General features: G+C 36.9%; 1 protein-coding gene across 2 annotated transcripts; it reads right to left on the minus strand.

Moving 5' to 3' along the window:
• Window positions 1-693: 693 nt before the first annotated feature.
• On the minus strand, window positions 694-11701 carry LOC102685620 (UNC93-like protein MFSD11). 2 transcript variants are annotated; one of them, XM_006637071.2, is made up of 13 exons: window positions 11435-11701; window positions 10575-10630; window positions 10361-10468; window positions 9870-9949; window positions 6735-6831; window positions 6362-6420; window positions 5593-5734; window positions 4808-4857; window positions 4274-4339; window positions 3918-4043; window positions 3435-3609; window positions 3177-3312; window positions 694-2300 (listed from the first exon to the last, which is right to left on the minus strand). In XM_006637071.2, the coding sequence occupies exons 1-13, from the start codon at window positions 11522-11524 to the stop codon at window positions 2148-2150; spliced, it is 1338 nt and encodes a 445-aa protein (XP_006637134.1). In that variant the 5' UTR covers window positions 11525-11701; the 3' UTR covers window positions 694-2147. The 2 variants fall into 2 exon arrangements, with proteins under 2 accessions (XP_006637134.1, XP_015215546.1); XM_015360060.1 differs by lacking the exon at window positions 10575-10630 and having other exon boundaries at window positions 11435-11522.
• Window positions 11702-12125: the final 424 nt, after the last annotated feature.

Consider the following 12125-nt stretch of genomic DNA (forward strand, 5'->3'; position numbering starts at 1 on the left):
CAGTGGGGAGAAGACCAGAGTAATGAAGCCAATTCATAGATGGGGATTATTAGGCCATGATTGGTAAGGGCCAATGGGAAATTTGGCCAGGACACTGGGGTTATACCCCTACTCTTTTCGAGAAACGCCCTGGGATTTTTAATGACCACGGAGACTCAGGACCTCAGTTTTACATCTCATCCAAAGGACAGCGCCTGTTTATAGTATAGTGTCCCCGTCACTATACTAGGCCATTAGGACCCACACGGACTACAGGGTGAGCGCCCCCTGCTGGCCCCACTAACACCTCTTCCAGCACCAACCTTAGTTTTTCCCAGGAGGTCTCCTATCCAGGTACTGACCAGGCTCACACCTGCTTCGCTTCAGTGGGCTACCAGTTGTGAGTTGCAGGGTGATATGGCTGCTGGCAATGGGTGTCAAATTACAACACATACAACTGTATTTCACCTTGCAATTCACATCTGGCAACCCACTGACAATAAGCAGGTGCACACCTGGCAGGATGGGAGATGGATGGAAGACCTCCCGGGAAAGGTTGCTGCTGGAAGAGGCGTTAGTGAGGCAATTGGTGGTGGTGGAGGGGAGTCCCCATTACCTGTAAAGTGCTTTTAGATGAGTGTCCAGAAAAGTGCTTCATACTGTATACATTTTAAATACAGACAGGTATTAGAGTAGGTTTACAAAACACTCAAACACAGGAATGTATTTTTTATTTTACAAAATGTACAAAAGGAAATGTTAAATGGAAATATGGACTTTCCACTCTTGCACGTTTGACAATTCTGAATGACAGTCAAAACGGTTTATGTCCACTTTGTATAATGTTATCACATCTGAGCTAAATATATTAATAAAAAATATTCAGTTTCAAAAGTAAGCATGTAGTAAATGGGTTGTTAAAAAATGTAATAAATATCCATCATTATATTGTTTTTCTATAAAAAATTAGTGTGATTACACCTTAGTGTTTTTCCAAACTTTTTTATATTGGTTTATGAAAACATTTTCCATCTCTCCAATATAAAATTAAACAATTCAAATTTCCTGGGTGTACCAGAATTACAGAAAACTACTATCATTAATAAATATTGTGTATAAAACTTTAAAGATCAATAAATCAGTTGTCACTTCAGTGTTTGCCTGGTGACAGCCAGACAGTTCTTCGATAACATGTTTTTTCTAGGAACACTGGGAGCTCCATGGACTTTGTCTCGAATTTTCACAACCACTGAATTCAGATGGTGCAAATCGGTCAAGGGACCATGAAACTGAGAGGATCACTCGGATCCTCATCAGCAGCATGGGTAATTCATGGGTAATCACATGCACAACTGTTAGAACTTCACAGAATATGCAGGGGAACATGTATCACTTGCAGAGAGCACCAGTAAAAGTTACAGCATAGTCATGGTGTTCATGGAGCCAACGGTATTCCACACAAGTGACTTCTAGTAGCATCAGGTGAAAACTTGCATATACTATTTATAATAGCCAGAAGCCCCAGAGCTCAAACTGAAACCCAGGAACCAAGAATTGTAAGGCAGAAAATGGCACTGTGCTACTAATTGTTAGATATATAATCAACAACTATTTTGCCAAGTATATTCATACTGATCAAAACTTAAGACCATTGTCATGGTAGTCAGGAGACATTAAAAAGATGACTAGGTATTCATAGCACATAATGAGAATGACTGTAGACATTTAATTACATTCTAGGAAATAAAATCCACATACACAGCACTCAAATGAGACATTTCAACATATTGTAATAGCTTCTTAAAAGTTCTTGTATCATGATTGTTATTTCCAGATATCATTGTAGTGTAACGTTGAAGAATAATAATGGCATTTCATCAGGCTATTCCAGAATTATGCATTGATTTGTAAACATGATTGCCTTTTCTGGATTATCACACTTAGAAATACAAATACTGTAGATACTTTATTATCACTGAAAAGCACTTGATGTTCATTAAACATGATTATACCATGTGAAAAATTATGTCCTAGAAATTAAGATCTAAATTAGTTTACCTTTATTAGCTGTAGTACACTGAATAATAAAAAAGGACAAGTTACATTTTACATAGAGCTTACTATTAAAAAATGGTCCACCCTTCATGTACATGATTCCACTCCTTAAATTAATACTCCTGTAAATCTGCAGACATACCCTGTGTCTTCTCCACCAAGAAGAAGCACAGTGTTCCAGCAAAGCCCAAGATGACCATCAAGAGAAGCTGCCAGGAGAGCAGTAGGTAGTTGCTGTAGAAAAACGCTACTGCTGCACATACAGACTGTAAGAAACAAATGTTTATTAATATCATTTTTCAGAAGGCACAAACAAAACCAACATCTGTAAACTTTAACAACACAAATAAAGACACAAGAGTTAGAAGGGTTTTAGAAATTCTAATGTCTGTGATCTTGATGAACCTTGATAAATGCATTAAAAGACATTTCAGTACAACTCCACTAAATGCACTGGAATCTAAACTGAGCAATAGTCTCTGCAATAGATCCACCACATTGTGCAGATTAGAGGTACTGAAGCTGTAACGCACTGCAGGGTAACTAAGCAACTTTGCAACTAAGGGTAGCCCTGTAAATTAGCTACTACAAAAGTCAATATAATAGGAACTAGTAATAGGTTTATTCCATGCTGAAAAGAGAAGAAAGAAGACACAACATACAGCTGAAACGTTGTGTTTTCTTTCTTCTCTTTTCAGCATGGAAGATACCTATTACTAGTTCCTTTGCACCCTACGCATGCTGACACAGCTACCCACCTGAACTACGTCAATATAATAGTGCTGTTGTACATCAAATGTCTTGTTAAAAATACTGCATCTGTCCTGGACATGAGGGAAATAAAGCAAATTTCTATGTACAACAAAAGTTATTTAGGATTAGCAGTAGTAATAGACTATTAGGTACTCTTATTTTACTAGGTGAGCCAATTGATATATTCTCATTTACAATGATGACCTGGTGACCCATACACACTGGAGCTATTTAAGTGACGTATCTTGCTCAAGGGCACAACACAAATGTCTCACCCATATACCACTGATTATTAGTGCAGAACTCTAATCCCTACCCCTTGTTACTATCTGAGAACTGAGCTGCAGCACAGGTGCCAAGGAGTGTCAGTACATGACTGTATTCATTACCTGTATGAATTTGAAGATGGCAAATGCAGGAGAGCTTTGCTCAGCATACAAACACCCCAGGAGGCTGTATATCTGGGTATTGAAACAGCTATCTCCAAGCCCAAGTAAAAAACTGCACATCAAGGTAACAGGCACACTATAGAAAAGCAATCAAAAATTACCTTGGGAGAAACATCATCGATAATGGTTCAGTTTTAAAATGAGAATGATTACAATTCAGGGTATGAAACAAAACAGTTTAATGAGAATGAATCATACCTGGGGGTGAGGTAGGGTTCAAGCACAGTGACAGATTCAAAGACAATTGGGGCATCATCAGGGATGTTAAGGAAAATTAAATAAAATGAGATAAAATGCACCATCATTCCCAGGAAAACAACAGAGGTACGTCTGAACCGGCTGTTCTTACACAAAAGCCCAAATAAGCCACCACCTGAAAATAACAATAGATTTATGAACCAACTTTCAAAACAAAGTGCTTGACTCATGTGATCGTGCCTAGAACTGGAATGGATGTGGTCACCAATATTCTCACATGGAGAAGTAATTAATTCCTCATAACAGTGTTGTCAGCTGTTTTCTTTAAATGATTAGTAAGAGAAGGCTCAATCAGATAACTATTACTATCAGGAAGACGGACACTTCCTATATATTCTAATTTCAATTAACTAGTTAGTGCAGTAACAAAGATAGTGTGCAGTCTCCTGCTCCCTTGCCAGTAACCTAATATACTGTACCTACCGACAATCTCTCCGATTCCCACCAATATTCCAGAGAGCCCTATTAGGCCTTTGGCTGAAGTTCCAAATTGTGCTGTTGCTCCTATGCAGGTCCCATACACGCCACTATAAAATGTCAGTTCCAGGCCTACAAAATGATCAGATATAGAATATTGTACTGAAGATATCACTGAATTAGCAAGGCCTTTCAAAATTACTCAGTGAGTAAAAGAAACTGAAAAAAGAACATATAGGATTTTTGTGAAATGTCTTAACATAGTAATATTGCAGCTTTTCCAAAAGTGCAGTTTGTGGGCTTAAATTAAGTATTGTTGTTTTGCTTTAATAATGCTGTTTTTAGATATTTACAGTACTTACCACTGTAAGCCATACAGAAACTTAGAAGAAATATGGTCTTAGTGCCAAACATGTTTATCATTGTTCCTAAAAAATCAAAAACCACATTACAGTCAACATACTAGTGTATCAACATGGTATGAACCAACACAAGGAAACATTGCAGTCAAGGAAATCCCGAAAATACTAATACAAACTAGGTAAAATCTTAACTGTTAATATTTAAGATGGATAAGTGCAGGGTGCCACACACAGGTAACAGAATAAAATACAAATAACATCTGTGAAACCCTAACCCTGAAGAAGCAACCTATGAAAAAGACTGTTCCTTAAGTTGATACAGTACATACAGTACACAGCATGCTATAACAAAGGTAACAGTTTGCTTAATTGGGATCTAGTAAAGACTCTGAAACTGATAATAGGAAGGAAGAGATTAGAAAATAAACATAGACAGCAAAGAGTCATGAATGTAATGTTAATATTCTATTTATTTTTTATGACTTTGTCTCCACAAAATCTTGACAAACTGGTGCAGTTTAAAGTTGTACTTACTGAACTCTGTTGTGGCCTCTCTAACAGCAGAAAGTGCTCTTTGCTTGTAACTGTAGGAAAAGGAACAGTAACTTAAACTTAGCCAGCAGCCATATCACCCTGCAACTCACAACTGGCAACCCACTGAAACTAAGCAGGTGTGAGCCTGGTCAGTACCTGGATGGGAGACCTCCTGGGAAAAACTAAGGTTGCTGCTGGAAGAGGTGCTAGTGGGGCCAGCAGGGGGCGCTCACCCTGCGGTCCATGTGGGTCCTAATGCCCCAGTATAGTGACGGGGACACTATACTATAAACAGGCGCTGTTCTTCGGATGAGATGTAAAACCGAGGTCCTGACTCTCTGTGGCCATTAAAAATCCCAGGGTGTTTCTCGAAAAGAGTAGGGGTGTCCGGGCCAAATTTCCCCATTGGCCCTTACCAATCATGGTAAGAGCATTACTCTGCTCTCCTCCCCACTACTAGCTGATCTGTGGTGAGCGTTCTGGCGCATCCAGGTGGATGCTGCACATTGGTAGTGAAGGGGAGTCCCCATTACCTGTAAAGCGCTTTGAGTGGAGTGTCCAGAAAAGCAATTATTATTATTAAACATTAGTCAAAACCACTCAAGGGTAATGAAATCTTAGTAGTACTGTGAAGTCAGGTTTAATCAATCTGCATCAGAGCCCCTGTTTCGCTCTAACAGTAGAATTTCAGAATTACTGAAATCTAGTGTCCCATGAATGTGTCCTGGAAGAAAGCTGTACAAAGTTAAATAAAATAAAAGAGATAAAATCCCATATGTATTTACATCATGCTTGCTGGAAGCAAGGAATCATTTTCTTCATTTGGGGCTTCATCTGGATCACAGTTCTTTCTCAGAACAATAAAGCTCAGTGTTCCCAGCAAAGAAAGGACCAACAGAACAACAAACACAGTCATTCTGTCTTTATCTGCAAAGACAAACAGCAATGTGAAAAAATAGGACTATTGGATGAGTTTTGCAAAACACTGTATCACAATATAATTTAAAGTAAAAGGGTATTTCACAACAGATACACAGCAGTTCATTGAGCCAGAGCACATCCTGGTTTCTGTAGCATTAAGAGGACTAGAGAACATGTGACTTTCCTCCTAAGATGGAACACAGATCCATCACAAGGAGTACTTCCCAGCACTGCTGGTTCCTATTGATACAGCTGGAGCAATTAGAGCAAATTCAAGGGTCAAGGGTAAAACATCTCAGTCAAGGGTACAACATCAGTGTCTGCAGAGATCTTGAACCCACGACCTGTTAGTTATGATCCAAAAGGTGTACGTATACTATGCCACCCACACTGAATGCATGAAATTTAGAGCTATGGTCTGTCTGTGTGGCTGCTGATAATAAGATTAGCACCTGTACTTTATTGACAATGCATACATACAGTAGGTACTACTCTTTTACCTGCAAGGTGCAAAAAACATTTAACAAAAGAGAAAAAAGACAGGGTTAACTTCTCACTTCTAGCTAAGGGAAACTTGTTGTCATGAAATAATCCTACAGGCTTCATAGCAGACATTAAGGCAAAGAGCCTTACCTGTTACTGTAATTTTTCCATTCCAATCGAAATAAATATATAGATTGCCGAACAGCATACTGGAATTGAGAAACATATGCTCAGTCTTAAAAACTAACATTGAAAAAGTTCTCAATAGCAGGTAGCAATGTCTGTATTCTCTTAAGCATATACTCTTAAGCATAAACTATTTAAACTATTATATAAGGCTTAACCTTTATATAATTATGAAAAATCAATTGGATAACTCCAAAAACTGTATCAGCTTGCTACACTACTTTTCCTCTACCTTTCCTGAAAGAAAAAGCACAGCATATGAACAGTTACTGAACTGGATTTACATTTCAAAGGCTATAACCTGTGTCTGTAATAGTAACAATGTTCCAAGGCTTACCTGCACTGCAGGAGAGCCCAAAATAGCCCAGTATTCTTGTTGATAGTGGAGGCATCAGAGTTCAATACCAGGAAATTTCCCTGAGCTGTCCACAACACTGTCAAAACACAAAAGCAGTCATAGCCCAACTTAACTTGTAAGAAATATGCGTCCACAGACTCCGTAACTAGTAGGACCATGTGAAAGGATGTCTCAGTTCAACACAGTCCTATTTTTTGGACAGGGGCTATCTTTTCAAATTTGGGGTATCCTGAGTGAAGATGACAAAAATGTGTCATTTTCAAATTTGGGTGTGTATACCCTGCAATTCAAAATTGTGAAAAACAAATCATCACCAATGTAACTGTTCATGTCAAAAGGCCTGAACAGCTGTGATATTATGGATACAGCCGTGAGAAACATCACATTCCCTCAGGTCACAACTAACTGTGTTAGGACTGATTGGGTTTGCGCTGTAAATCAAGGATTTTAAAACGTAGAGGTGTTAATCTGAAATGGATTTTGACTATTTTTAACACTGGATTAGAAATTGAATACCCTTATAATACCCTTATACCCTTGAATACAACTTCTTGTTCCCTCCTCCACGATCTCTCACATATTTATTGCCATGTTCTGGTTCTCCAAAGTGATTAATTTATACACCAATTAGCAAATAAGCATCATATTCTAGAGCCAGCTACAGAAATTAGAACGGTGTCATGATATTAAACATGAAGCGGCTTACTGGACAAATTAAACAAATCAATGACAGTGCAGGTATGGATAGCATTTGCAACAAAATGGCAAAGTTAATATGGTTTAGCTTGGTAAATGTTTACTTTTTCACCATTTGTTACAATACTATTTTTTTCTCCCGTTTATACTGTGTGTTTATAAAAGATATGAAGATATTTTAATAAATTTGATAACATTATGTGGGTCAATATGTCCATAGACAAAGGTATTGATAATGGTTCTGATTACAAGGTCTCCATATCACCTTTCAATCACCTGACTTCGAAGTACCTGGCTCTCATCTCTGGCAAGCTGTCTAGATTGCCGTTAGCATGGCCTCGTATTTTCATCTTCTGTAAAATGTGTACAACAAAGATCAGCATTAAGATTTCAAAACAATTATTATTCCAGTCCCACTCTAGACTACTGAATGGATGATTTGGCTGTTGAAAGTCACATTTCTAAATGATGACCAAAAGATGCACTGTGTAAAGGTGTGATGTTATGAAATAGCAGCACATTGCTGTCAGCACTGATAGTTTACTGCAATGGAACAATTAAAGGTTTATTCCATTATATCCTGTGTTGCCATCTTATCTTTCTTGCTGCAATGATCCACTAATACTAAGGCAGATAATTATGTCATCCATGATGACATCAAGAGGGTATCCAGATTCCAGAACATCTTCAGTGGATACACACTCACACTAAAGAGCAGCTGACCACTTCCATTATCTAACACAATATGCAGGTTTTCCTCTTTCTTGAGTGGGATTCATCTTGGGATTCCCTCTACTGGATGTGCCAAGATGCTAAACATTTTTTGTTGTGAAGAAATAATATTTGAATTGAGCCAGGTAATTGATAACTATGATTAAGTTAAATAACTTATTCTATGAACACATTGACCACCTGTTTGTGTGCATATAAATATAAATACTAAAACGTTAAATACTTTAAATACTATATTTTTAAGTACAGTATATATAAATATGTACACCACATCTGCAGTATGTGTGTACTGTATATGTTGTATAAATATGACAGATAAAATATTTTGAATTTTAAAAATTGAAACTGCTCAAATTACCAAGCTTATACAATTTGTGTATGTGCAGGTTAAATGAATATTTAGATAAAATGTACCGAATTCTAATTATTTGAAGATTATTACATTCTGTTTCTTGCTATACAGTTTGCCAGCATATTCCACCTACCTGTTTAGTTGACACCCTGTAATCTGAAAACAAACACATTTTAAAGTATGCACTGAATTTCATAAACCACTACAACAGAAACAGATTAATTTGCTCCTCTAACAAAAGATTTTTTCACCAATACGTGAATTAATTTATCCATAAGTCATCTAACTATAACATAATTTTTGTAAGTTCCTTACATAAAACATAAATCAAATTAATAATTAGTTAATAAACCTAGCCAGTATGTCTTTGGAGAGTGGGAGAAAACTGGAGCACATGGAGAAATGATGGAAATGAAACACAGTTTCAACAACAGAACATGACCCAGAGAAAATGCATTTAAAACTAACAACAGGAGGGACTTCTTCCATAACAGGCTCAGGCTATGGGAGCATGGGAAAAGCTCATGTCGTTAAAACCAGTCCCCTAGCTTCTTTCAGGGAACGGCTGCATGAGATCCTCAGGTGAAATAACCTCTAGCTATCAAACAAGTGAGATGGGTCATTTGGCCTCTTCCTGTTTATAACCTTTCTTAAGTTCTTATGACAGTCATCTGTGAGAGGAATCAAAACGTGGATCCCGCAGCTTCAGGGAGCAAGGAAGTTAACAATAATTATAAATTTCTCATTTCACAAATAACAAGTTGTTGCTGCCAGAATTTATCAGTTATTCATTAAAAGCAGGTATCACACACCAGGAAACAACACTGTAACCTTTGACCAGCAAGGGATTTCTTGCCAAGAAAACTCCAATACATAGTCCATAAAAGCTTAAAGCTTTTCCATTAAACCTCGGTATGTTTAAAAACAAACATTTTGCATTACCAATGCTCTTGCTTTATTGTTTTAGCTTTATATAACATAATGTAAATAAAATAAAATGCAATTTTAAGATACAGTATTTGAATAATTTCATTTCTAGAAGACACAATGACTACAATACCTTCCATTGTACTTTGATGTATTTAGACAAGATTTATAAATATTACCAGAAGACATTTAACCCACATGACTTTGATTTCCATTAAATTAAATGTTGGCTAGCTTTGCAATACGAAATGGGAACAGAATAGAAGACTATTAAAGAAATATTAGTCCACATTGTGTGGCTTCCTTCCCTCCAAAACCTAAACATCAGTTCTGTAAAATAATACTGGGTCAAAAAAAATGTAAGTGACAGAATGAATAACACAGATGTTAAACAGTTGTTTACTTACTAGCTGCAGCCACACCGATGAGAAACGAAGTCAAGTAAAAAGACCATGTTGCAGGAAGGATGAATGCAGCAATATACCCACTGTAGGGAATAAAAAAACTGAACACTGATTTATCAGTGCATGAGTCTACTAAACAGCATCATTTTTTACAAACCTGACTTCTGTCTTCATTTCTGTTCATCCACCTGCTTTCTGGTAACTGGCCTATATTACTCCCAGTGCAATGTGCAGATAACACAGATAATTAATCAAATTCAAGCTATACATATTATAAAACATTAAGTCAGAGCAAACCAATAACTTGTGTCATATGGTCAACCTCAAGGCCCAACTTCATCAATTATTATTCTGGCTGTGAAAATATGTGCTTTCACTCCAGCACAGTGCAGAGCTGTGTACTGCACACACTGGCCCTGTAGAAATGGGTTGCTTGTTGTTCTTTTTGGAGGGTATGGCATTTTGAGACAATTACTATTTTCAAAGACACTGACCTGTACAATAGTCCACTAAGCATCATCGTCAGTTTAGGTCCAATTACTGCAATGACCGAGGGAGCTATAAAATTAGAAGCTGCAAAAACTCCGTAGATAATAGCAAAACTACAAGGAGAGAAGATAACAAGGCTTATTAGTCAGGCTATTCACCCCTAATTTTACAGTGTCTACCTTCAAAATAAATTAAAAACAAGCGTGAGTCTTGCCTTACCTGTTGTAACCACTGCCCTCAAACGTAGTGTTGGCCAAACTCTTAATAACTGTTTGCTAAAAATAAAAGCTTAAAATAAATCAAAGAAGAACAAAAGTTTTCTCCTTAAAAATTACAAATTCTACATGCTCTAAATGTCACACAATGGAATTAAAAGTTTCATTATGATGCTGTAATTTTGAGAATATGAAGATAACATGCTTTAACATTTCAAATGCAGCTATGTTTTGAACTGAAAAACCTGTGGCTGGATATATGCAAAACTAGGCTCTTGACACTGGCATGTCTTTGTGAAGAATTGATCTACAGTATGTGGAGAAAAGTTAAAAGTGTGTAATAAGATACCAAAAGAACATGGGGCAATGTGAGGAACAAAGGTCCCATTATTTGGCTTAAATCACATGCTGTATTTAATGCCTTAAGCAGGAGACGCCGAGTTTATATTTCTGCAAGAAACCAAGTAGCAAATTAGATATCTTTAACTGCTTCACTTCGATTACTAAAAAAGCAAATGCAAGTTTACATCGGAAGATTTTAAGGACCTTATTATACATTACAGTTTACCGCCGTCGCCTAATTAAAGAAAGATGACAAACATTTGCCATTTCAAAATAGAGTATACTGTAACTGTAGACTGAGTAAAGCGATCAAAATTTGAACTATTACGAAAACATTTAATTTTCATGTTATTTAAATGTAGTCCCGAAACTCAAAAGCTCTCATTATATGTGATACAAACCCCAATACTTACTATAAGCATATAATCAATACAGTACATATGTTTTGTTTAAAGCTATCTAGGTAACTTTACGACTCCAGTAAAACGCTCGTAATGTCTTTAATAAGAAATCACGACTTACTTCAATGTTTCCACAAGTCGTAAAAGCAGTAAATATCAGCAGAAATCCTATTCCAAGAATGACAACATTAAAGGTCCTGAAGTCTGCCATAGTGGAAGTTTAAAAATATGTTAAAAGCAAGATTAATCTTCAATTTAAATTAAATAACAGTATTTTTAATGCAGAAAAGATCCGTCCTCGGATCTGCTTGTCATCGTTCCTTCATGTGGATACGCCAGCGTAGTTTTACTGCCGTATTCTGACAACAATCTGCGCCACCTGGACAAGATGAGGCGTACTGTATGTGTTATGGGGAATAGCACACTTGGACAGTTCATCCCTCTTTACCCCGCCTCTCCTTTCTTAAAACGACAGTGCGCTTCTAATTCACGTGTTGGACAGGGAGCTGTAGTTGACCAATCGAAAAGAAAGCCATTTATTTTACACTATTTTCAAGTTTAAAGGTGCACACTAACCAATACAAGAGATGTTGTCAGTACATCTTTGACAAACAGACATGCTTATAAGATTGTAATACTAACAAATATACATCTTGAAAGCATTGCGTTGATTAAAAAATGTATAGAACTGCATCGTCATCGACTTCATAAAGCCTTTTTTATAATGTGCTTCTCTCCTTTATTAAATTATTGTTACAGCAACATGCACATATCGAACAAAATCAAACGCAATACTCTTAATCGTTGTTTTC

This window comes from Lepisosteus oculatus, chromosome 19 (genome assembly GCF_040954835.1).
Source record: "Lepisosteus oculatus isolate fLepOcu1 chromosome 19, fLepOcu1.hap2, whole genome shotgun sequence".
Lineage (NCBI taxonomy): Eukaryota > Metazoa > Chordata > Actinopteri > Semionotiformes > Lepisosteidae > Lepisosteus > Lepisosteus oculatus.

Coding starts and splice junctions, on each gene's coding strand:
- LOC102685620 (XM_006637071.2), bottom strand. CDS start 11,524: ATGGCAGACTTCAGGACCTTTAATGTTGTCATTCTTGGAATAGGATTT. Junction 10,469..10,574: donor GAGGGCAGTGGTTACAACAG/GTAAGGCAAGAC, acceptor CTCTCCTTGTAG/TTTTGCTATTATCTACGGAG. Junction 3,313..3,434: donor GAACCCTACCTCACCCCCAG/GTATGATTCATT, acceptor GCTTTTCTATAG/TGTGCCTGTTACCTTGATGT.